The sequence below is a fragment of the Cannabis sativa genome, chromosome 8, assembly GCF_029168945.1.
Source record: "Cannabis sativa cultivar Pink pepper isolate KNU-18-1 chromosome 8, ASM2916894v1, whole genome shotgun sequence".
Taxonomy (NCBI): Eukaryota; Viridiplantae; Streptophyta; class Magnoliopsida; order Rosales; family Cannabaceae; genus Cannabis; species Cannabis sativa.
Window position 1 is genome coordinate 41,929,229 of NC_083608.1, and position 27,366 is coordinate 41,956,594.

The window sequence follows — 27,366 nt, forward strand, 5'->3', positions numbered from 1 at the left end:
TCAGTTGCTACTTTTTTTTTCTTTCTTTCGCTTATCTCTCTCTATTTTTTTTTTCTAATTTCTCTTTGTGTCTCTCTTTTTTTTTCAATTTTTTTCTCAACCTAATTTTTTTCTCTTAATATATATAATAAGTGTACATTTTTATATTTTATTTTTTTTTTACAAAAATTAAACTTGTTTTTTTATTTAAACTACTATTCGTTTTTTTTTTTTTGTTAAAAACTAATTATTCCATTAAAAACAGCAGAAAAAAAAAAATCAGTTTCATCAATATCATCCTGAAAAAAAAAACAATATAAAAAATCATAATCTAAAAAGAATCCAAACTTTAAAAACTAGTTTCATCAACATTGAAAGAAACTAATAATTTCATTTAAAAAGAATACAAAAAATAGTTTCATCAACAAGATAATGAAAAAAATTACAATCTAAAGACGATACTAACTTTAAAAACCAGTTTCATCAATATTAAAATAAACGAATTATTTCATTAAAAGAGGCAAAAAAAAAAAAAAAAATAGTTTCAACAATAACATAATAAAAAATACACAATGCCTAATAACTAAACTTTTACAAATTAACGATACTAAATTTAAAACCAGTTTCGAACATATAAAATTTATATCAATACCTAATAATCAAACTTCTAACTTCATTCTTTATTTTGGCATTTAATTTTTTATTTGCTTGCTCAAAAATTAGAGTTAATTTAAACATACAATATGCAGCAAATATAACAAAGAGAATCACAAATTAAAATCAAAGAGAAAAAAAAAAGAAACAAAGAAAATTAAAGAGACAAAAGTGCAATAAAAACCATAAAAGAATAACAAAAAAAAAACAGTGGAATGTGAGAAACCAGTTAATAAAACAACCAAAATAAAAACAAACAAATAAAAACCAGTTTCTTGAGATAAATTAATAAAAAATTGAATAAAACTCAATTATGAACAACAATAAAAAAAATTAATTACTTAAAAAAATTAGTTATGAAAATAATAAAATAATATGTATGTCAGAAACTGATTAATTAAAATAAAATAAAAATTGTTGTTCAAATATCATTTAATAATAAAACTGGTTTTATACAAACGAAAAAATATATAATAATATCATAAAAATTGAGCAACCCCATTACAGAATAGTTAAAACATGTGAAACCAGTTTCGACATGTGAAACCAGTTTTGACGTTATAAAAAATCATAACAAAATACAAATGTTAATAATAAAGTTAATTGAAACCAGTTTCATCACACAATCAAATAAAAACATACACACACAAATATACAAAAAAAAAAAAAATACTAATCACAAATATAATCAAAACAACACATAATGCCTACCAATAATTTAATAACAAAATATAAGTGTAAGTTTCCAACCTAGAAACAAAATAATAAAAAAGTAACTTGAAAAAAAATTCTAATAACATAATGAAACTATTTTTTTTATTCTTTTAATGAAATTAATAGTTTCTTTCAATGTTGATGAAACTGATTTTTAAAGTTTATATTATATTTAGATTATAATTTTTTATATTGTTTTTTCTTCAGGATGATGTTGATGAAACAGATTTTTTTTTTTTCTGTTGCTTTTAATGAAATAATTAGTTTTTAACAAAAAAATAGTAGTTTAAATAAAAAAAAAAAAAAACAAGTTTAATTTCTGTAAAAAAAAATAATATCTATAATCATTTTTTATTTATTTTAGTATTTTATTTTTTTAAAAAAAAATAAATAAAAAGAAACACAAATTTTAAGTTTTTTATGGCATTACTCAAGATTTTTTCCCATATTTGTAAGTTTTTTAAAAAAATGTCATATTTAGTGTAATGAAGTTTTTATGCCATATATATCAAAACTTATCTTTATTTTCTCATATTTTTGTAAATAGCCCATCAGAATATTAAGCAGGTCCCCTAAAACAATTATAAACCTCACTTGCGTTAGTGATGACTGATGACCTTATGCAATCAACGCCTTATCTGATTGTCAATTTGACAAAAATATTAATAAATTAAAACTAAATTAAGCTTTAAGATAATATTTTTAATAATTAGGTAGATGCTGTGATTAAAATTTATATAAAAAAGAATATCAGTAAGTATTGAGCAGCTAGGGACTTTTCTCAAGCATAGACGGACTCATCACCGTACTTACTTGGTTTGGATGCATTTATTGCAGTGGTGGCATAATAATAATAATAATAATAATAATAATAATAATAATAATAATAATAATTTAGTGAAAGAGAGAGACAACTGGGCACTTGAGTTTTAACAAACGTGAAACCAAAAATCGCAAAGATGGGACATGGGAGATATGTTCGTCTGTACAGAGTTTTCAAGAAAAGTTTCTAGTTAAATGCCATCAAAAAAAAGAATTAAATGGATAAGAAGAACAAACACCCAGTCCTTGTTCACAACCACAAATATGTATTAACTTTCTTGTGGTGCTATTCCAGTCTTTTTTGCTCTGCTAGAGATACCATGAAATATGGTGATTTGGTCAGAGACAAAGTTAATAGTAGAGAGACAATTAAGCTTGTTTCAGACAAAGAAATTTTTGAGCTCGGATTCTTCACTCCCGAGGGCAGCCCTAGTCAGAAACGATATGTTGGGATATGGTACTACAAGGTCAGTCCAAGGACGGTTGTTTGGGTCGCCAACCGAGAAAATCCACTAGTCACCACTTCAAGAACTAGAGGAGGAACCTTTGGTATTGCAGAAGATGGTAACCTTCAAGTGTTTGATTACTCTGCTGGTACAGGAAGGTCATTTTGGTCATCGAAACTTGAATCTTCCTCATCTTCAAACAGGACATTAACCCTTTTGGATAATGGAAATCTTGTGCTAACTGAGTATAACGGTATAAGGCTGTGGGAGAGCTTTAAAAACCCAACTGATACATTTCTTCCCGGTATGAAGATGGATGAGAATGAGAGCTTAACGTTGACTTCATGGAAACACGAGTTTGACCCTGACATTGGTGACATATCGTTTACTAAGGGTGAGGGAACTAACTCGTTCATGATCCGTAAAAAAACGAGTACTCTCTGGAAAAGTGTTGAAATCGGTATGTTCTTAAGCCCAAATCAGATGCCGACTATGATAACAAACCTTTTAGAAAATAATAGTGAGCCAAAACAAAAAAATACTACTTACAAAACAGGGCAAGAAGTCTCAAATTATAGTTACTCAAGGTTAGTGATCTACTCTACTGGAAAATTTGAGTACGTGACTTGGGATGATCAAAATTGGGCAGTGGCATGGTCTGTACCAAGTGATAGGTGCGATGAGCTAAACATTTGTGGCGATTTCGGGATCTGTAACAGTAATGAGCAGATGAGGCCGTGCAGATGCTTGCCTGGATTTAAATCGAGTCTGGTGGAGGAGTGGTATTCTGGAGATTACTCAGATGTCTGTAGCAGAGGAACAAAACTCTGCAAAAATGACACATTCTTGAAGTTGAAGATGATGAAAGTGGGAAGACGAGACTCAACAACAAGCATACAAGTTAACAATGTGGCTGAATGTGAGATGACTTGCCGTGATGATTGCAAATGCCAGGCTTATTCACTTGAGACTCATCAGAATAGTTGGAACAGAGGGGATTCAACACCAACTAATTTGAGTTGTTGGACATGGTCTGAAAATCTAAACGATCTTCAAGAAGAAAATATTACTAAGGATGGCGTTCACACCTTCTTTGTGCGAGTTGCCTTATCCGATTTAAGTACGTATATAGTCGCTCTATTAATTTTTTTTTTTTTACAGGTCGACAATAAATTAATTAGAGATTGTGTGTGTGCTTTTTGTCTCTTTTTTCCAGATGGTGAAACTTCAAATTCATCAATTGTGAAGCCTACGAGAAGAAAATCGTTATATCTGATTGTTTCGCTTACAGTTACCAGCGTAATTGTTTTGTCAATCATTTTTATTTCGCTTATCATATGGAGAAAAAAGAAGACAAAAATGCGAGGTTAGTTATTCAAATCAAAAGATGCAAAGTATGATGTCAAATTAGTTTGCCTACTAATTAATTTTTCTAGGACAGTTATTTTTCGTGTTTTAGTTGGTTATACCCGTTAGTTTTGTATCTTAAGAGGTAAGGCATTTAGTTTATAAATAACCTTAGCTCTCATAATTAGAGGTATTCTTGGTACAGGTAGAGCGGTTTTTGACCAAATTTTTTGAAGCACTCCACATTTGTAGTTTGAGCAATTTTTCAAACTGCACCCACACCACATAGACCTCAAAACTGCACAATAAAATATGGTGTGGTGCAGTGCGGTATAAACAGTTCTAATCGCCAACTAATTTTAGTAATTCATGTGCATTCCATTTCATTACATCTAACTAAGTGCCACCTTAATCTCTCACTCCATTGTAATTGACTTTTACACATTGAATAAAGCTAAAACTTTCTTTAAATTACTTGCTGCTAGTTCCTGAACTCAAGTGATTTGAGTTCCAGTGTGTGATCTGTGAATTGGTCAGAGTTGTTACCAATCTAAGTGACTCTTGGGATCCTATGGTGTCGGCGTAAGGGGAAACTTAACATATTATGCATGGCCCATTTGTATGAGAAAATTATGACTTTGTTGCATGCATGATGTTTAATTTTCTTTGAATTCAGAGAGCAGAAAATTGTCTAACCAACAAAACAGAACACTTAACAAGTTAGACACTGAGAGACACATCCAAGAATTGATGAACTCTAGGGAAATCAAGGAGGAAGATGAGAAAGGCATAGATGTACCATTATTTACTTTGAAAAGTGTACTCACCGCAACAAATAACTTTTCTGTGGAAAACAAACTCGGACAAGGGGGTTATGGGCCTGTTTACAAGGTACATATATAGCTTCAGTATACATTAAAATAAAAGAAAAGTGGTTAGTTTAGGTTATTTGTTTATGTGGGTTCCAATCAGCCTGTTGTTAAAAATGCTGTATTTGCTCCTTATTTTTATATTGATACTGTCTATGAAGAAACTTAGGTGGCGTTTGGTTAGAGGTAATGAAATGGAATAGAATGGAAAGGAAACAATTTTCATTCTATTCCTTTGTTTGGTTGCATTGTAAAGTATTGGAATACTCTTTCCACTATTTTGGTGGAATGACTATTCCATTTTAAAAAGAAAGGAATGACCATTCCAATGTAACAAGAAAAAAAATTTAATTATTTTTTTATCAATTTTTTTTATGCATTTTAAATTTTATTCCATTCCTATTCCTATTCCCATTCTCATTCCTATTCTTATATTTTCATTCCTCCCAACCAAACCTCTCCTAAATTATATACACTCATTCATAAGAACCCGAAAATGAGCTTAAATACATTAACTTGTATTTTTTAAAATTTATTTCAAAATAGGTATGAAAGTTATAAAACAACCTCTTCAGGCACCTATTTACAGTTTGCAGCAATGAGTTTCTTCTAAATTCTTAAGTTAAATAGTTTGCATTGCTTTGTTATTAATACTGTTTCTAAGATTAAGCACAACAGGAATGGTGCCACACTTTTCCTTTTTTGAGCAAATTATGTACTACATGTGCTTAAAAAATTGAAAAATTACATAATTTTCCCTATCAAAATATGTTTACTGTCCACATCAGGGGAAATTTCCAGGAGGCCAAGAAATTGCAGTAAAGACGCTGTCAAGTATTTCAAGACAAGGGATACATGAATTCAAGAATGAAGTGATATTAATAGCAAAACTTCAGCATCGAAACCTTGTTAAACTTCGGGGGTATTGCATAGAGAAAGAGGAGATGATTTTACTCTACGAGTACATGCCTAACAAAAGCTTAGACGCCTTCATATTTGGTATCTATTTCTACTATATATTCTCCATTTTATCCGTGTATACCATAGAACGTAATAATTTATTGTTTTGGGAAAAATTGCATCATTTGCAAGATGACACAAAAAGGGGCTTATTGAATTGGGAGCTACGCTTTGACATTATTATGGGGATAGCTCGCGGACTTCTTTATCTTCATCAAGACTCTAGATTAAGGATCATTCACAGAGATTTGAAGACCAGTAATATCCTTCTAGACTGTGATATGACACCCAAAATATCTGACTTTGGCCTGGCAAGGATGGTTGGAGGCAAAGAAACAGAGGACATCACAAATAGAGTGGTTGGGACTTAGTAAGTTTTTTCATCTTGACACAATATAATTTATGAATTGAGAATTCATGCATCATTTAAAATAATGTTTCAATTCCATCAAAGTTGTCAAAAGTTGTATAAAAGAAGATCTACAAATAACTTATAATTCATTAAATAATAATATTACAGTGGTTACATGTCTCCGGAATACGCTCTTGAAGGACTTTTCTCTGTCAAATCCGATGTATTTAGTTTTGGTGTGGTTCTACTTGAGATAGTAAGTGGGAAAAAGAGCACACGATTTGTTCATTCAGATCCACCCTTGACCCTCCTGGGTTATGTAAGTAGCTCTATATGCATTTCTTTTTAAATCAAGTTATATTCCTCTTTCAGTTTAACCAAATGGGATGTCAACATTTTCCTCAGGCATGGAAACTTTGGACAGAAAACAAGGTGTTGGAGTTAATGGACCAGACTTTGCAGGAAAGTTGCAAAGAAGATCAACTGATTAAGTGTGTAAATATTGGGCTCTTATGCGTACAAGAAGACCCAAGTGATCGGCCAAACATGTCAAACATTGTAACCATGCTTGACAGTGATTCTGCAACTCTTCCATCTGTGAAACAACCAGCTTTTGTCCTTAGAAAAGGATCAAGTAACACAGCTTCTTCTAGTAAGCCTGAAACAGCGAACACAGAAATAAGTTACACCATCACCATGGAAGAAGGTCGATAGTGTGTTGTGAAAAAGAATCCGGGTGAGTCTTTTGTTCGATTAATAAGTCTTTGAATTCTTTTGGTTAAGCCATCATGTATTATTGATTGTGTTAATAATTTCCTCCTGTATTACTTTATAGGTTAATTAGGATTTTTGCTCTTAAACTTTAACATATACCAAATCATGCTCCCTAAACTTTTTTGCCGTTAAAAATTCTCCCTGAATTATTGAGATTGTTAAATTTAAGGACTTTTTCTAATTTAATTCAATTTTACTATTTCAGTGATTGTTTATTTACTAAACCATGTTCCCCAGACTTTGATATCCACCAAATCATGCCCCTCGAACTTTGACATGTACTAAATCATGCTCCCTGAAATAGTAAGAAAATGGATCAAACCAAAATTTCTAAATATAAAGACAAAAGCAACACCACAAGATATAAAAAGAGAATTTAAATATAGGTACAAAATCAAGATAAACTACATGAAAGCTTGGAGAAATAAAGAACATGCTATAATTGACTTAAGAGGAAAGGCTAAGGAATCATACAACCTAATACCAAGTTTCTTGCACATGGTGCAAAAAAAAAAAACAACCTTGGATCAGTTGTGGATTTGAAAACAGCAGAAGGCAATAGCTTGCTATTTGTTTTTATGGCTTTAGATGCTTCAATAGAAAGGAAGAGGTTTTGTGGGAACCAAGGTAAATGTGGACGTCTAGGTTATTTTTATCTTGAATGCCCTCGTTGTAAGAAAAACCATCCCGAAGAATGTAATCAGAAGGCATGTTTTTAGTGTGGCATGGTCGGGCCTTTCAAGAAAGATTGTCCTCATATGAAAAAGGAAGAGCAGAAATAAAAGGCGAAACCCATACCTACTCGGGTGTTTGCCATTACACAAGTAGATGCTGCAGCGAGTCCTTCAGTCATAACAAGTCATATTCTTATCAACAACTCTTATTATACTCTACTGTTTGACTCTAGGGCTACACATTCATATGTGGCGTTGAGAGTAATTAATAAATTGGGTAGGCCATGTAATTTTACTAAGATAGGGTTTGGAACCCTACTAACAAGTGGAGAATTGGTTATCTCTAAAAGTTGGGGAGGGATTGGTTCTAGGAATTTGCATGACTATAATCTTTCTCTCTTGGGCAAACAAGCTTGGCGATTACTAACTAATGAGACGTCTCTTGTTGGTCGAATTTACAAGAGTAGGTACTTTCCACATGGAACTTTTCTTACTGCTCTAATTGGTAACAATCCTAGCTTCATCTGGAGGAGTATATATGAAACTCAACCGATTATTGCAGCAGGGGCACGTATTCGTATTGGCACTAGTTTGACTGTCCCAGTGTTGAGTTCCCCTTGGCTCCCTAATATGACCAATTTGTGTGTGATAAGCTCTCCAGGTCTTGTTGGGGCATCCGTTAATCAGCTAATGATTGCTGATAATTCTCAATGGGATGCTGACATATTAAACGATCATTTTGATCAAAGAGACAGGGATCTCATCATCAATATTCCTATTAACTCATCTAATTTGGAGGATGTGTGGTTTTGGCATCATGAGAATTCGGGTATTTATTCTGTTAAGAGATGCTATCAATGGCTCCAAGTTTCTAAAGGGAGATGGTCTGTTGATATGGAGTCGAATCTTTGGCGTTGCTTGTGGAAAACTAAAGTCCCACCTAAGGATATTCATTTTGCTTGGAAAGGCATCACTGGGTGCCTGGCCACTCAGCTCCACTCAAAACATGTGTCTGTGCAACTTAGTTGTGTATGTTTCTCTAGGGAGGAAGAAATAATTTATCATGTGATGGTGTCCTGCAATTTTGCCCACTCTTGCTGGAACAGATTTGGTACTGTGTCCCTTGGCATCAATTCTATCACTAACTTTGGCGACTGGTTATAGCAGGTACTCGACCGTGGACATTCTGCTATGTTCGAAGAGGCATTAATGGTATCATGGGCTATTTGGAGGGCTAAGAATGATTTTCTTTGGAACAAGAAAGTCTCCTCTGCTGCTGAAGTTATTATTTCAGCACATGCGGTCTTGAATCAATGGAAAAGTGCTTGCTTAAATCGATTTAAACCTCTGCCTGAACTGGTGAACAATCTTAGCAGATCTAACTCTTGGATTGCGCCTATGAATGGTGTGGTTAATTAAAGTGAATGTGGATGGTGCTACTTTTGCAGCAACTCAATCCTTTGGTGTGGGATGTCTTGTCCGTGGGGGTGATGGTCAGCTTATTGAGGCTTTTTGCTTGCATAAAGCCGGTTGTGTTCAGCCTAGCTTAGCTGAGGCCATTGGTGCCAAAGAGGCATTAAGTTGGATCAAGAGGAAAGGGTGTGGGAGCATGTTATTGTAGAAACTGATTCTCTTGTGCTGGTTCAAGCTATTAAGAGTAATGTTGTGATGCATTTTATATTTGGTTCAACTATCACTTACTGTATAAATTTATTGAAGTCTTTGATGCATGTTGATATTTGTTATGTTAAACGATTTGCTAACAATATTGTACATTGTCTTGCTCGCAGTGCTTGTTATTGGTCAGATTGTCTTTTTGTTGGTAGCAATGTTCCTGATGCTATTAACGACGTTGTAATGGCCGATTTGGTAGAGAAGTGAGTCATATATAAGAACATTGACTACTACACTCATTGCCAATTGGTTTTGAGATGGAACCTCATGATTCTCAACATGGTACCAGAGCCATATCTCTTGCGGGCAAGTGATCATATCCGATCCGCACCTATTCAGATAGTGACCATGTCCACTCTGATACGGTTCAAGATTGGGTGAGCAAAAAATAGAACATGGAATAAATGGTAGAGAAGTGAGCCATATATAAGAATATGAACTACTCCACTCATTGGCAATTAATTTTAAAATAGAACCCCATAATTCTCAACAAACCCTATTTTTTTTATTTTTCAAATGGCAATACTGTACAAACAATATATGAGCATGTTTGGGCCACAACACTGAACATGATAATACTTTCCCGAATGCAGCATTAAAGTTATTACTTTCACATTTTTGTCATGTACTTAGTGATTGAATAAATCAGACTTGAGCAGCTATATAGACTTTTCTATAACATGGACTCATCAACGTACGTGGTTTAGATGCATTAATTGCGGTGGCATAATAATAATAATAATAATTTTTTGAGTACAATTAATAATATAATAATAATTTAATTGAGTGCTAAAGATGTGGATGTTGTCACATATTTTAATTTTATTATAACTCAGAGCTCAAAATGATCACTTGCTCACACAATTTAATTTCCTATCCTTTTTTATAGAGGTTCATATAATGTTTTTTGTTTATAATGATTTTTTTTCCAAGTTTATAATGACTATTCAAAGATGATGTACTATAATTAAGGGGCCTACCAAACTGGGCACCAGAAAACGTTCTTTTTTGTTTGTTTTTTTTTTTTATTTTTTCTAAACTTGTTGAGTTTTATCACGTGAAACAAAAAAACGCAAAGATGGGACATGGGAGATATGTTAGTCTGTACAGAGTTTTCAAGAAACGTTTATAGTTAATTGCAATAAATAAAAAAAAAAAAAAAAGATGAATATGAAGAACAAGAACCCATTCCTTGTTCACAATTACAAATATTTAATAACTTTCTTGTGGTGCTATTCTAGCCTTTTTGGCTCTGCTATTGATACCATGAAATATGGTGATTGGATCAGAGACAACGTGAATAGTAGGGAGAAGACGATTAAGCTTGTTTCAGCCAAAGAAATGTTTGAGTTTGGATTCTTCACTCCCAAGGGCAGTCCTAGTGAGAAACGATATATTGGGATATGGTACTACAACCTCAGTCCAAAGACGGTTGTTTGGGTTGCCAACCGAGAAAATCCACTAGTCACTGTTAGTGTTGAAAGTTAGTTAGTTTGTTTTACTGTTGGTCAAGTCTGTTAGGTTGTTATTTTCTGTTTTTTGACAGTTATTTCAGTTGTAATTGTTCTCTCTTTTGTGATATAAATAAAGGCATTAAGGAGAGGGTGCAGCTAAGTTTTTCAGTCTGCATTTTTACTCTTCTTCAAGAAACTCTGTTTCTGTTCTTGTTCATGGTGCTCTGCACCTTTCTCTCTCTGAGATTTAACATGGTATCAATCGCCTACTGACGTTCGATATGTCATCTTCTTCAACGAATCCTGGAACTACTGCTACTGCTGCCATGGCCACTCCCACAAATCCTTCTCCGGTTCCTCCTTGGAACCCATTTTCTCACTCCCTCACCTCCAATCTCACCATCAAACTTGATCGTCACAACTTCCTTTCATGGAAATCTCAAGTCACACCAACGGTAATAGGGCATGATCTTGATGCTATTCTTTTCACTGGCACACCCCCACCCCAAAATCTTGTTACTGGAGCTGTCAATCCCGAATACACCAACTGGAAAAAGAAGGATCAATTGCTTCTTTCATGGCTTCGGTCCTCTATGTCTGAAGTTATTCTTGCATCTGTTGCAAATCATACATCGGCTCACTCTCTCTGGCGTGCGTTAGAGCAAAAGTTTTCTAGCCAAACCAAAGCCCGATTGCTGCAACTCAAGGGCCAATTCTCTCATGTACACAAAGGAAGTCTCTCCATCTCCGAATATGTCGAAAAAGTTCAAACGATTGCTGATGCTCTCACCGTTGCTGGAGCTGCGGTTCAAGATCAAGATCTTGTTCTTCAAGTGCTAAATGGATTAGGTCCGGACTTTGATTCTGTTGTCTCCGGAATAACAGCTCGGAGTGACGATCTTTCCATTGATGAAGTTCAAGCGTTACTGCTGTCTCACGAAAGCCGATTGGAGCATCATCATCAAATGCAGGATCTGTCAATGAAAATGCAAGCAAATCTTGCTTTTGGCTCAGGACGATCGGGTGGTGTTCGACCTTTTTCCTCCACCAGAAATGGCAATCAAGAAACCTCTCACAGTCAAGGCCGTGGGCGTGGGTACTCTCGTTTTCCCCCAAACAGAGTTGTTTGTCAAGTGTGTCTCAAAGTTGGACATACAGCACCTGTTTGCCATTATCGTTTTGACAAGAATTGGCAAGTTCCTAAACCTGCTGCTACAAATCCGAGAGCCTACCTCACTGAACATGATCTTGAATATGATCCTATGGCCTATTCTACTACCATGGTTCAAGATTTTGGAGATGATTGTCAGTGGTTTGCGGACACCGGAGCCACTCACCATGTCACCTCAGATAACAATCAATTGGACCAATCTACTCCTTACAATGGCACTGATGGTTTGGCTGTAGGGGATGGTAAGAAACTTATGATTTCTCATACCGGTTCTACCTTTCTACCCTATTCTTCTATTGCTTTAAAATCTGTCCTTCATGTTCCCCAAATTACTAAAAACTTAGTTAGTATATCTAAGTTAACTGATGATAACAATGTTTTTCTTGAATTTCATAAACATTGGTGTTTTGTGAAGGACAAGCAAACGGGGGCTGTGCTTCTCAAAGGGAAACGTAAACATGGATTGTACACACTTGGGGATACTCCATTGTACGCTCTTCTTCTTGCGAGAATGCAATCTTACTCAGTCTGAGATGTATTCATCTCCTTTAACATGTACTTCCAATACTTCTTGTAATAAAGAGATTTCAAAATCTCTATCTTGCTGTAACACTCACCAATATAATAAAAGTACATGTTTTTCTTCCAAATCTCCCTCTGTTTTCATTACTTATAAAGAGAATGATGTAAATAATTGGCACCACAAATTAGGACATCCCTCTAAAGCCACTCTTACTCACCTATTGTCCAAATTAACCCACTCGGGTTCAATTCAAAATTTGCATTTTTGCAATGCGTGCCAGTCAGGTAAAAGCCACACTTTACCATTTTCCTTGTCAAATAGTCATGCCTCACAACCTTTAGAGTTAATTCACACTGATTTGTGGGGACCATCTCACATATCATCTAAAGAAGGGTATAGATATTACATTATTTTTGTGGATGATTTTAGTAGGTTTTCTTGGATTTATCCTTTAACAGTCAAATCTCAGGCCTTTGATATGTTCATTCGGTTCAAGAGCATGGTGGAGAAGCAATTTGAATTACCTATCAAAGCTGTGCAAGCTGATGGAGGAGGTGAGTATAAGCCATTTGCCAAATTCCTCTCTGATCAAGGGATACTGTTCAGTCATCCTTGTCCTCATACTCATGCTCAAAATGGGAGAGTAGAGAGAAAGCATCGACATGTGACTGAAACTGGACTCACTCTTCTTGCACAAGCTGGTCTTGACTTAAAATACTGGTGGCATGCATTTTCTTGTGCAACTTTCACAATAAATAGACTTCCTACACCGGTATTGGGAAATATAAGTCCTTTTCAATGTCTATTCGGTCAAGAACCTGACTATACTATCCTAAAACCATTTGGGTGTGCGTGTTTTCCTCATCTACGACCTTACAATGCCCACAAAATTGAGATGCGATCTCAACAATGCTTGTTCTTGGGATACTCTTCCTATCATAAAGGCTACTTGTGTGAAAGTAACCAAGGAAGAATTTACATAGCTCGTAATGTCATCTTTAATGAAGGATTTTTCCCAGGCCATAATTCTGATCTGCAACAACAAAACCAGCAGGTACATCAATCTTCATCTACTCCTAATTTTCCATCTGCTACATTTTTCACCCAAAATACTTATCAAGATTCTAATAACAATGTCCCTTTTGGAAATATTTCGAGGGAAACATCTCATGAACCACAACCTGCTACTCCTGGTGGTGTCACTGCCAGTCAAAATGGCAACAATCTTGCAACCAATGCTACTACTGGTTTACACAGTCCATCTGCAACTCCATCAGTTCACAGTACACCTCTCATTACTCAACATATTCCACCTTCTACTACCCAAAATCCCACGACCAATGTCCCCCAACATACAAATCCCCATATCACCAACAATGATATACCACATACTTCTGCTCACTCCCAATCTCTACCTCACTTACATCCACCAAATCCCACCCGATCCCATGCCATGACAACTCGTTCTCAAAATGGCATAAGAAAACCAAAAGTGTACTGTGCTACTAAACATCCTCTACCAGAAGCATTAATACCCACTGAACCAAAGTCTGTTAAGGCCGCCCTCAAAGACCCGAAGTGGCATGCTTCAATGTCTACTGAAAATACAGCTTTAAAGAAGGCAAAGACTTGGACTTTAGTTCCAAGAACTGATGATATGCAGGTCATTAGCAACAAGTGGATTTTTCGAGTTAAACTAAATGCAGATGGATCTTTGGATCGATGTAAGTCTCGGTTAGTTGCAAGAGGATACTTACAACTTCCTGGGATTGACTACGAAGAAACTTTCTCACCTGTTGTGAAGCCCGTGACCGTTAGAACTGTACTTTCCTTGGCTGTATCAAACAATTGGCGTGTTACTCAACTTGATGTGAGTAATGCCTTTCTAAATGGCACTTTAAATGAAGTGGTGTACATGCAACAACCTCCTGGATTTGAAGATGAACAACATCCTGATTATGTGTGTTTGTTGCACAAGGCTATATACGGGTTAAAGCAGGCACCCCGCGCTTGGAATGACAAGTTAAAACAGAGCTTATTGCAGATGGGATTTCACAATTCTCGGGCAGATACTTCCCTCTTTATACACGGTTCTGGCCATAATTTGGTTGTGTTACTTGTATATGTCGATGACATATTAGTAACCGGACCAAACCAGCAGCTGATATCACAGTTGGTAACTAATCTAAACTCTCAATTCTCTCTTAAAGACTTAGGGGAAGTCCATTATTTTCTTGGAGTTGAGATAGTAAGAACTGAAAATGGTATGCATCTATCTCAATCCAAATATATTACTGATTTACTTCTCAAAGTTCACATGGAGGGTGCTAAACCGTGTCCTAATCCGAGTAGTTCAACTGTGAAACTCAGTCTCACCGAGGGAGAACCATTTGATAATCCTACTTTGTACAGAAGTACCATTGGTGCACTACAATATCTTAGTTTAACAAGACCGGATGTTGCATATATTGTTAATAAACTAAGTCAATTTCTAAAAGCACCTACTATAGTTCATTGGGAAGCATGCAAGAAATTGTTGAGGTATTTGAAAGGCACCATCAGTCACGGCCTCATTCTCAAACCAGCACAAACTCTTTCTATTGAATGCTATTCAGATGCCGATTGGGGAAGTTGCATAGATGATCGAAAAAGCACAGGTGGTTATGTGGTGTTTTTGGGTGGAAATTTAATATCATGGTCTGCTAAAAAGCAACATGTGGTCGCTCGATCAAGTACTGAAAGCGAATTTAGAGCTTTAGCTAATGCCGCTGCAGAAGTAAAATGGATTGGTTCGTTATTAACTGAACTTCAGGTGCAGGTGCCTCAATCTCCGATTATTTGGGTTGATAATCAAAGTGCCGCTGCGCTCGCTGCTAATCCAGTGTTTCATGCTCGATCTAAACATATTGAACTTGACTTACACTTTGTTAGAGATCAAATTTTAGCAAAACAACTTCAAGTTCGGTATGTTCCAGCATTGGATCAAGTAGCTGATCTGCTTACTAAATCCCTTTCAACTGACAGATTTTTGTACCTAAAGTCCAAACTTCAAATGGCTATCACCCCTTTTCGTTTGCGGGGGGATGTTAGTGTTGAAAGTTAGTTAGTTTGTTTTACTGTTGGTCAAGTCTGTTAGGTTGTTATTTTCTGTTTTTTGACAGTTATTTCAGTTGTAATTGTTCTCTCTTTTGTGATATAAATAAAGGCATTAAGGAGAGGGTGCAGCTAAGTTTTTCAGTCTGCATTTTTACTCTTCTTCAAGAAACTCTGTTTCTGTTCTTGTTCATGGTGCTCTGCACCTTTCTCTCTCTGAGATTTAACAGTCACCACTTCAAGAACAAGAGGAGGAACCTTTGGTATTGGAGAAGATGGTAACCTTCAACTTTTTGATTATAAAGGAAGGTCATTTTGGTCTTCAAATCTCGAATCTTTCTCATCTTCAAACAGGACATTAACCCTTTTGGATACTGGAAATCTGGTGTTAACAGAGTATAACGGTATAAGATTGTGGGAGAGCTTTAAAAACCCAACTGATACATTTCTTCCTGGTATGAAGATGGATGAGAATGAGAGCTTAACATTGACTTCATGGAAAGACGAGTTTGACCCTTACAATGGTGACATATCGTTTACTAAGGGTGAGGGAACTAACTCGTTCGTGATCCGTAACAAAACGGGTACTCGTTGGAAAAGTGCTGAAGTCAGTATGTTCTTAAGCTCAAATCAGATGCCGACTACGATAACAAACTTTTTAGAGAACAAAAGGGGTGTTGCTCATAAAAATACTACTTACAAAACTGGACCAGAAATCTCAAATTATAATTACTCAAGGTTAGTGATCAACTCTAATGGAAAACTTGAGTACTTGAGTTGGGACCAAAATTGGACAGTGGCATGGTCTGTACCAAGTGATAGATGCGATGGGCTAAACATTTGTGGCGATTTCGGGATCTGTAACAGTAATGAACAGATGAGGTCGTGCAGATGCTTGCCGGGATTTAAGTCGAGCCTGGTGGAGGAGTGGTATTCTGGAGATTACTCAGATGTTTGTAGCAGAGGAGCAAAACTATGCAACGGTAACGATTCATTCTTGGGGTTGAAGATGATGAAAGTGGGGAGACGAGACTCAACAACAAGCATACAAGTTAACAACGTAACTGAATGTGAGAAGACTTGCCGTGATGATTGCAAATGCCAGGCTTATTCACTTGAGACTCATCAGAATAGTTGGAACAGAGGGGATTCAACTCAAACTAATTTGAGTTGTTGGACATGGTCTGAAAATCTAAACGATCTTCAAGAAGAAAATATTACTAAGGATGGCGTTCACACCTTCTTTGTACGAGTTGCCTTATCCAATTTAAGTATGTATAATATATAGTCTCTCTTATAATTTTTAGTTTTACTACTAACTACTTATAGGTCCGCAATAATTAGACATTCTGTGTGTGTTTTCTGTCTCTTTTTTTTTTCAGAAGATGAAACTTCAAATCCAAGAATAGTAAAGCCTAGGAGAAGAAAATCGTTATATCTAATTGTTTCCCTTACAGTTACAAGCGTAATTGTTCTGTCAATCATTATAATTTCGTTTATCAGTTGGAGAAAAAGGAAGACCAAAAGACGAGGTTAGTTATTCAAATCAAAAGATGCAATGCACTATTATAATATTATGCAGGTTCCATTTGTATGAGAAAATTATATCACTCGCATCACAAGAACTTGTTGCATGCACCACGCATTATTAATATCCTTATCACTTCAGAGAACAGAAAACTATTTGACCAGCAAAACAGAGCACTCAACAAGTTGGACACTGAGAGACACATCCAAGAATTGATGAACTCCAGCGAAATCAAGGAGGAAGATGAGAAAGGCATAGATGTACCATTTTTCACTTTAGAAAGTATACTCACCGCAACAAATAATTTATCTGTGGAAAACAAACTTGGACAAGGGGGTTATGGACCTGTTTACAAGGTATTTATAGCTTCAGCAATTTTTTTTAACCAAGTAATTATGGTTTCATAAAAGAAAAGAAAAACATATTGGTTAGTTCAGTGTTAAAAATAGCTGCATTTGCTCCTTATTTTAATATTGATACTGTCTTGAAGAAACTTATAAATGCTCATTGATAAGAAGCTATTAGAGTTAATCCCACATTACTTATGAATGGAAATAAATTGTTATATATAAGATAAATGGGATACTCTTTCTATTGCCAATTGGTTTTGAGATGGAACTTCATTCATCTTATACCAAATTCTAACACAAACACTTAAATTAAGTAGTTTATTAGTTTATTATGTTTTTAAGAAATTGCAAAATTACATATGTTTCTCTACATCAGGGAAAATTTCCAGGAGGCCAAGAAATTGCAGTAAAGAAGCTGTCAAGTGTTTCAAGACAAGGGATACATGAATTCAAGAATGAAGTGATTTTAATAGCAAAACTTCAGCATCGTAACCTTGTTAGACTTCGGGGATATTGCATAGAGAAAGACGAGATGATTTTACTCTACGAGTACATGCCTAACAAAAGCTTAGACTCCTTCATATTTGGTATTTATTTCAACTAGATAATCTCCATTTCGATTTGTATATCATAGCTCATAATAATTTAATGTTTCGGGAAAAATGTATTATTTGCAAGATGACACAAAAAGGGCCTTATTGAATTGGGAGATACGCTTTGACATTATTATGGGGATAGCTCGAGGGCTTCTTTATCTTCATCAAGACTCTAGACTAAGAATCATTCACAGAGATTTGAAGACCAGTAATATCCTTTTAGATTGTGATATGAATCCCAAAATATCTGACTTTGGCTTGGCAAGGATGGTTGGAGGTAAAAAAACAGAGGACAACACAAACAGAGTAGTTGGAACTTAGTAAGTTTCTTTCATCTTGACACTCATTTATAAAGTGGGAATTCATGCATGGAAACCAATCCAAACTGACTTATATCTCATAATTCATTAAATAATAATGTTGAACAGTGGTTACATGTCACCAGAATACGTTCAAGGAGGAGTTTTCTCTGTCAAATCGGATGTGTTTAGCTTTGGGGTTGTTCTACTTGAGATTGTAAGTGGAAAAGGGAGCACACGATTTGTCCATTTCGAATGTGATGAACCCCTAAGCCTCCTCGGTTATGTGAGTGTGAACACTACACTTTTTTTTCTCGATCAATTTACTTTCCTCTTTCTGCTAACCAAATGGGATATCAATATTTTTCCCAGGTATGGAAACTTTGGACAGAAAGCAAAGTGTTGGAATTAATGGACCAAACTTTAGAGGAAAGTTACAAAGAAGATCAATTTATTAAGTGTGTAAATATTGGGCTCTTGTGCGTACAAGAAGAGGCAATTGATCGGCCCAACATGTCAAACATCGTAACCATGCTTGACTGTGACTTTGTAACCCTTCCATCTCCTAAACAACCAGCTTTTGTCCACAGAAGAGACTCAAGTAGCACACCTTCTTCTAGTAATAAGCCTGGAACGAATGCTGAAATAAGTTATACCATGGAAGAAGGCCGATAGAGTTCCATGAAGGAAGATTCAGTTGAGTTAGTCTTCTGCTAGGTTAGTTTATGTAATGGTCTTTAAATGCTCTTGCTTAAGGGATTATGTATCATATAGTTTATTATCATAATATTTCCCTCCCATTCTTTAACCGTCATGTTGTACAAGGTTAAAATAGGAATAGCATATTTGTATAAATGATTAAAAATGAAAAATGGCTATAAGCATCTCCAATCAGGGCGGCCTAAGCATTTTGGGGTCTTGTGCAAAATTTTAAAATTGGGCTTTTTTTAAAAAAAAAAAAAACAAACAAACAAACGTGTACAATAAAACTACAATTCTATTACTAGTTTTTTTTTTTTTTTTAAGATTTGTTCATAAATTTTCAATTATAAATTTTTTATTTATGTATATATAATAAGAAAAAAAAAATAGGCCTTTTTTTTAAGAAAAAAAAAAATGGGCCTTAACAAAATGGGGGCCTTGTGCAATGGCCCAAGCTACCCAATGCTTGGGTTGGCCCTGCCCAATGATAGCATCCTTTAAGAATGCTAAAAGTAGGGGTGTTCACAAAGTATCCGATCCAATCCAATCCGCACGATCCAATCCAATCCAATCCGCAAAATGCGGATATTCGCACTTGTGCGGATTGGATTGGATTGAAAAATCCAAAATCCGCACTTGTGCGGATTGGATGTTGTTTGACCTCAAAAAGTAACCGATCCAATCCAATCCGCACTTAATTATACATATTTTTAAAAAATTATAATATATAATATATATTAATTAAAAAAAAAACACAAACTTCTTTTAGTAACATATTGAGTTGGTACATATTTATTTTATAATAAAAAACACAAGAAAAATAATTCTTATTCACATAGACACATACACATAAATTTAAATATATGTATACTAGCTTAGTTATTTTAGTAAGAGATACATATATATTTTAGTGTAAATCTAAAGATAAGTACATATATATTGATATATATATATGTATATGTATATTGGTTTGATTTGTATATAAATAGAGATGGAAATAGATTATTATTGGAGATTAGGACCAATAGTCTTTTTTTAATTTTTTTTCTATGAAATATTAAATAATTTATTATTAAAAAAATAACCGATCCAATCCGCACTATTGCGGATTGGATTGGATTGGATTTAAACTCTTATGCGGATTGGATTGGATTCAAAATATGAAATCCGCACTTAGTGCGGATTGGATGTTGTTTGACCAAAAAAGTGCGGATTGGATCGGATGAACACCCCTAGCTAAAAGTTTACATATTATCTAAAAATATAATATTTTATTTTATCTATCTTCCATATATTTTTGGCACTCTTACTTTTAAAAATACTCCAATATATTGCACTCATGTTATAATTATGATTTCACACATTATTATTTAATATATATATCCTAATTTTTAGCTACAATAACTTTTTAGCTTCAATTTTTTATTAAAAATAAATAAATAGCATCAATGCTACAACATAATATCCATACAAATTTCTAGAATGATATTCTTTGATCTCTCTAATGGTATAACATCTCAATATTTTGGCACATAATATGTCCACCTCACCAAGCATCCTCTAAAATTTTACCATTGAAGATGCCCCAAGGGGAGCTTTATTTGCATCCCCACAAAATGATCAAAAATCTCATTATTAATCTTAGGAACTTAGTAGTGTAATTGAGTGAGAGTGTTAATTATATATATAAACATTTGCAGTGGCGGAACCAGACGACAAAATAAGGAGGGGCCAAATAAAATGTACTTTCACCTAATTTTTTTATAATAAAAAAAAATAAGTGTCAACAATACAATAATTAGTGGACTTTGAGTTGAACATTCACATATTGGACCTAAATAAATATAAAAATTAGTATTTTTATAATGTGTGGTGCGGTGCGGTTTGAACCGCATATTAACAATTCAAAACCGCAAACTGCACCGCACCACGCGGTTTAAGAAAAATTCAAACCGCGACCACACTGCAAAGAATTTCAAACTGTATTTTTTTTTTTTTGCAGTGTAGTGTGGTGCGGGCAGTTTGGGCAGTTTGATGAACACATCTACTTAACAATATTTTTTTTAGTTTTCTACGTTAACTTTAACAAAATATCTTATTACTTAATAGATTATTCTTTATTAGTTTTATAATATTATTATATATAAAATTTTAATTTTAATTTAAAATATTTAAAATATTGTAGATATTTTATATAAGAAAATTTTAATTATAAATATTTTATATTAATCTTTTGGTTATATTTAGTGTGCTTATTTTATTTATTTTCTTTTTTTTTCGATCAATATATAAGCAGAGTGAAACTTAATGATTTTTATAATTTTATCAATCGACACATTTCACATGGTTTTTAAAGGCACATTACCTTGAAATATAATTTATATAAATTATTTTCTAATATCAAAATCGAAATTATTTTAAGTCAAACTATATTTATAAGGTAAGTCAAACTTGATATATCATGATTATATGAAGTACTAATTATTGATAGGAGGCATATATAAATTAATGTTGCCGCAATAGTTAAAAAAAATCTTAAAAATTAAAATCTCAAATCTCATTTCAAAAATTTAAAAAAATATACATTATTTAATTAAAAAAATTAAACATATATTACATTTAACATTACCTAATTAAACTTAATTAAAAAAAAAATGAATTACACGTGCATTGTGCATATCATCAACCTAATATATGTATAATATACATAACATAAATATTCATAACAATAAATATGTACTTTAATGAAAAAAAAAAAAAAAAAACCTAATAAAATTTTGTGGTCCCAATATACATGATTCTAAAATTCTTACATATTTTAGAATTCATGAAGTTTTTTTTTTTTTTTTTGAAAATTGAATTTATAAAGTAATAATTGATAATTTTTTTTTTAAATAAAAGACACCCTGGACCTGTTTACAAGGTGTAGATTGAGTAATTTGTTTTCCTCTGCTAAATACTCATTGCTTCTTCAAGAGTGTAATGTTAAATGTATACGAGGGAACTTTAATATAAGAGAAAAGTGTTAATGTTTATGTTAAATGTATACGAGGGAAAAGGAGCACAAGATTTGTTGATTCAGATCGACCCTTGACCCTCCTTGATTATGTAAGTAGCTCTATATGTATTTCTCTGTCAATCAATTTATATTCATCTTTCAGTTTTTTTTTTTTTTTTTTAAAGGAAAATCAACTTTATTAACCTTCAAATTCAGCTACCAAATGAAGTAGAACAACAGTTGGGACATTTCCCAAACTGAACATACGATAATAACAAATGAAAGCTCTAGCAAGACTATAAGCTACTATATTGGCGGACGGTTTTACAAAACATAAAGAGACATTTCTCAACTCTTTAAGCAAATCTCTACAGTTACGAATTACAATACCAAAACAAGATAACATTTCTACTTGACGAATCACTTTTACAATCGCAAGACAGTCCGTTTCAAGGAAGACATACTGCCAGTTTTTATTCTTGAGCCAACTCAAGGCCTCTCTCATACTTAAAGCCTCGGCAAAGAAGATCAATTGATTAAGTGTGTAAATATTGGGCTCTTATGCGTACAAGAAGACCCAAGCGATCTTGGCAGCGACTCTGCAACCCTTCCATCAGTCAAACAACCAGCTTTTGCCCTTAGAAGAGGATCAAGTAACACAGCTTCTGCTAGTAAGCCTGAAACAACGAACACTGAAATAAGTTACACCATGGAAGAAGGTCGATAGTGTGCCGTGAAAGAAGAATCCAGGTGTGTCTTATGATCGATTAATTTTAGTAACAAGTCTTTGAATTCTCTTTGTCAAGCAATCATGTATTATGGATTCTACTTTATATATTTGTTGTTCTTATTTTCTTTTAGTTTTGTTTTTACATTTTTCAAAGATTTCTTTTAAACATGGTGATTTTTAATAAGAGCCGTCTCTATTGTATATCCAAATCAGTTGTTCTTTGTATATCCTTAAGAGGAGATATACTTGTTAATTACTATCACAAAGTTAACTATACAGATGATTTTGCTATAAAATAGAAGTACAAACACAAAAATATATATTCATCGGAGCAAGAAATGTGTACAATGTAGGAAGGTGTACATGATCAACGGCCTTCATTTATGGTATTTGTCAACACGTTTTCAGAGAATTGTTCAGTACAACCGTCATAAGAAACAGAGCTTTTCAACACAAAAGTTGGTTGTTGGGGACTTGAAATACTGCCAACTTGATCATTTTCAAGCATGGAGACTGCATTTGACATGATGGGACGATCAGCTGGGTCATCTTGTACACAAAGTAATGCAACCTTGACACATCTCAAGAATTCAATTTCGTTGCAACTCTCCCTTAATGTTGGGTACATCAGATCAAGTGCATTGTTTTCTTTCCATAATTTCCATGCCTGCAATACCATTAATTAATTAGTTAATTAACTAGAGATAGAGAATAATATCAACATAACCACAGAGACCATAGGAAAACAGTAGACTTTGGAGAAAGCAATACTTACATAATGAGGAAGGCTCATAGCTAATTCTGATTGGGAAAATCTTGTGTTTTTTCTTCCACTTATAATCTCAAGTATGACAACACCAAAACTGAAAACATCTGATTTTTCTGAGAATAATCCATATAATGCATATTCTGGAGACATGTAACCACTACAAATGACACAGTATGAGAGAATCAGTTTGTTGAAGCATTCAGATAAGTGATTTTCTCATCCAAAAGGTAAAAATAAATAAGAACTTACTATGTACCAACGACTCTGTTTGTGCTTGCCTCAATTTGTTTACCTCCAAAAATCTTTGCTAATCCAAAGTCTGAAACTTTTGGATTCATTTCCTCATCAAGTAGAACATTGCTAGATTTCAAATCTCTATGAATAATTCTTAATCTTGAGTCGCGATGAAGATAAATTAGCGCTCTTGCAATTCCCAATATGATATTAAAGCGAATCTCCCAATTGAGCAACTCACACAGCTTGTCATCTTGATTGTCCATTTTAAACATGGAGTGACATTTTAAAGTTAGAAGCAGTAGTTTATCAAAATAAATATTCACAAAAACATTGGCTAAAAGGACTTACCGAATATGAATGTGTCCAAACTCTTATTGGGCATGTATTCGTAAAGCAACAATTTTTCATCTCCTTCAACACAATAGCCAACAAGTTTAACAAGATTTCGATGCTGAAGTTTGGCTATCAACAATACTTCATTCTTAAATTCTTCTAATCCTTGAGTTGAACCACTCGAGAGCCTCTTTATAGCAATTTCTTCTTCTCCAGGAAATAAGCCCTGCAACAAAGTTTTGTAGCAAATATAATCTGTTACCTTTCAGAATGAAAATAAATGTTAGCTAGTACTACTGTAATGTCAAATGATTACCTTATAAACAGGGCCAAATCCTCCTTCTCCAAGTTTGTTTGCCTCTGAAAAGTTATCTGTAGCTACTAGTATGCTTTCCAGAGTTACAAATGGAATATGTATGTCTCTCTTCTCATCTTCTCCGAATTGGTATTGGCCTGAACTCGAAAGTAGCAAGTTTGAGACATGCCTCTCACTTTCATCCGCGCTGACTATCCTGTTTATCTGACTGTTTCTCCTAAAACCTGAATTGAAACATAATTATGAGGTCAATAACATACCACTAAAAATTACAATAAACAGATAGAAAGTTACCAACATATTACCATCTTTGTTGGCCATCTTTCTTCTTCTCATATAGTATAAGAAACCAGCAATGAAAAAGATGAGCACCGCAATGCAGACAAACAAGATAACATAGAACTTCCAATTTCGTAGAAGTCCTTTATGATCCGAAACAGCTTGTCGAACAAAGAGAGTCTTTCGATTGCTGTCACCGACTCCAAGCTGCACCATATTCAACACATCTCCTTTCCAAATTGAACAACCAAGGGTGTCATAAGCATAAGCAGTACAAGAGCAATTGATCAAGCATTTCGATTTGCATTCATCTGAACTCTTTGCTTCCAGAGATTGTTTATTTTCAGGCAACAGCATAATATGGATCTCCAAAAATGTATCTCTCTCGTTACCCTTAGTACTACCATTAATCTTCTCACACTGCAATTTAGTATCTCTAATGCAACCACCCGAATAGTCCTTCTTGGAATCCCAATCAATTGGGGACTTTGGCTTAAACCCTTTGGAGCAACTGCAATGAGGCGACGAGTTTTCATTGCAGCTACCATATGCCCCACAAAAGCCATAGACATCACATTGTTGGCTCGGAAATGACCAAAATACAGTCCATGGGTTAGGAGGCACCAGATTAAATATCTTAACCTGTCCCGAAACATCTATTTCGAGATGAGATATATCTACAGAATCTTCTTTAATGGAATAAGTGAAATAGCTTTCGTTTGTATTGTTAACCAACTTGTAATCATAGATATACCTGAACTTCATCGTGGGGTAATTGCTAAAAGTACTACTGCTCCAAGTTCCACTATCCCAATACTTTTGAGTCCTACTCCATAGTAACATAAAAGTGTTATCTTTTGGATCAATCTCACAAGAGAAAAGGCCTGGAGCGGGGTCTTCCGAGTTCTTCCATGAAGTGATAACCTGGCTAGTGTTGGTTATTTTGTTATACCTAAATTTAGCCCCAGGCAGCCACACATGAGTTGGGTAATCAAAACTTTCCCACAATGATTCTGATGGACCTGTTGTAGCTTTTAAGACAAGGTTGCCATCAGCTAAAAGAACCGCCTTTACAGAACGAGAGGAATTTCTAATGGAACTCACATTTGTAGACCAAACAACCGTTTTTAACTCATCGAAGAGAACTAAATTACCATCTGAGATTCTTAGCTCCGACGCAAATGTAACTGGTTTTTCTCTGTTTGCCACCCAAACTGCCTTTCGAGAACGATCTTTAGAGTACCATATTCCGAGGTAATAATTTGGAGATGAACCTGGTCGAAAGAATCCCAACTCGAATACCCTTTTCGCAGAGACAATGGTAGATTCACCAGAGAGTGAGTGGTCTGAAGAGATTGTATCAGCTCCAAATGAGAACTGGGTGTTTAGAAATAAGCACAAGAAGAAGAGAAAACGCTTCAATCTTCGGTTGGTTTCTGCAACCATGGTAGATTGATCAAAGGAAAAAAAAAACAGAACTCTGGGCTCAAAGATGCTTGAACTCTGCGCTTTGTCTTATTTATTTACTTATTTTATTTAAGGTACAAAAGAGGTGACGATAAGGAATGACAAGTCCACATTGTCCACCGGTTAGATGAAAGACTATGGTCGCGAAAGAAATAGTAATTAATTATGACGGCCTGACACACAAATCACACTCAGAATTAACAATTAGAGATCCCTTCGTTGGCCCACTCAACGAAAAACGAAAGAAAATGTAAAGAAAGTAATCCTTGTGTTGGGAGTTAGTAAAGTCACTACTTGTTAGGTGGAGTCATCATCACGTGGGTTTCCAATAACCTTAAATAAAACTAACCGGGAAGGAATAATAAGGCGTGTCAAAATTGCTCGCCTGGCTCATCCATGACAAATAACATTGCCACGTGGTAGCTTAGGGCATAGTTAAAAAGAAAAAAATTATATAGATGGTCAAAATTAAGTTAAAATTTAAATAATTTGTAAAAATAAAACAAAACAATTATTTATAGTTTCTGAAAAATTACAATAAGCAGGGTATAAAAGAAAAATTGTAGTTCGTTTTTGAAGGGTTGCACACGAGGAGAAGTCTCCAATAATATTAGCCTCATCTAAAAAAGCACTGGATGTTGGTAACTTGTTCCCTCATTGTTGGGTCCAAATATATTATGAGCTCACTGCTCACATCATCTTTAAAGTCTACAGTGCTGCATTGCAGCACCATTATGAGGATGGATTTTTGGATGAATTAAATGCACTTTTACTTTTATGCGCTAAAATACAAAATAATCTATTCTATTTTTGGTATTGAACCAAATGGTAAAAACACAACTTGGTAGTTTCTGAAAAAAAAAAAACAAAAATTGAAAATAGAAAGAGTGTCTGGTGTCCGGCACGCAGCTTATTAATTTCAATGTGAAGTCCCTATAGTTGCATTAATTATGGGGTGGACAACAAGAATATATTTGCTAATAATATTCAAATGAATGTAGCAAATTATTTACGTGTATTAGATGATTTTTTATTTTTTAAAATGGTACGTGTATTAGATTTGGACACTAATTTCATTTCAAATTATTTGGTATGAATATGATCAGTTTCTGGCATTAAAAGCACCAATGGCCCAGTATTTAGTCCTAAAATTACTGGGTTACATTAAAAACTTTGTAAGAATAGAATTACATGCATGTTCCTTACCAGATTCCCACTTAAATTAAAATTATAATTAAATTTATAGTGAAACATTG

The 27,366-nt window shown here is 34.3% G+C and overlaps 2 protein-coding genes across 4 annotated transcripts; one reads left to right on the top strand and one right to left on the bottom strand.

The window, feature by feature from the left end:
- The first annotated feature begins 2,223 nt into the window (after positions 1-2,223).
- LOC115699457 (uncharacterized) lies at positions 2,224-19,170 on the top strand. The gene is made up of 22 exons (XM_061103429.1): positions 2,224-3,735; positions 3,832-3,981; positions 4,639-4,853; positions 5,620-5,830; positions 5,924-6,161; positions 6,312-6,462; positions 6,549-6,849; positions 8,004-8,620; positions 8,759-8,996; positions 9,040-9,190; positions 9,382-9,468; positions 10,507-10,748; positions 11,182-12,200; positions 12,306-12,379; positions 12,846-15,511; positions 15,737-16,777; positions 16,889-17,038; positions 17,176-17,390; positions 17,761-17,971; positions 18,063-18,300; positions 18,409-18,565; positions 18,652-19,170. Exons 1-22 carry the CDS (start codon positions 2,388-2,390, stop codon positions 18,952-18,954), a joined length of 10,023 nt encoding a protein of 3,340 aa, XP_060959412.1. The 5' UTR covers positions 2,224-2,387; the 3' UTR covers positions 18,955-19,170.
- A 3,080-nt stretch (positions 19,171-22,250) lies between these two features.
- On the bottom strand, positions 22,251-26,357 carry LOC115699456 (G-type lectin S-receptor-like serine/threonine-protein kinase At4g03230). Of its 3 annotated transcripts, none has more exons than XM_061102985.1 (7): positions 24,670-26,299; positions 24,365-24,588; positions 24,064-24,274; positions 23,728-23,965; positions 23,485-23,635; positions 23,056-23,376; positions 22,251-22,656 (listed from the first exon to the last, which is right to left on the bottom strand). In XM_061102985.1, the coding sequence occupies exons 1-6, from the start codon at positions 26,087-26,089 to the stop codon at positions 23,077-23,079; spliced, it is 2,544 nt and encodes an 847-aa protein (XP_060958968.1). In that variant the 5' UTR covers positions 26,090-26,299; the 3' UTR covers positions 22,251-22,656; positions 23,056-23,076. The 3 variants fall into 3 exon arrangements, with proteins under 3 accessions (XP_060958968.1, XP_030482740.2, XP_030482739.2); XM_030626880.2 differs by having other exon boundaries at positions 23,073-23,376; positions 24,670-26,298; XM_030626879.2 differs by lacking the exon at positions 22,251-22,656 and having other exon boundaries at positions 22,909-23,376; positions 24,670-26,357.
- Between the last annotated feature and the right edge of the window lie 1,009 nt (positions 26,358-27,366).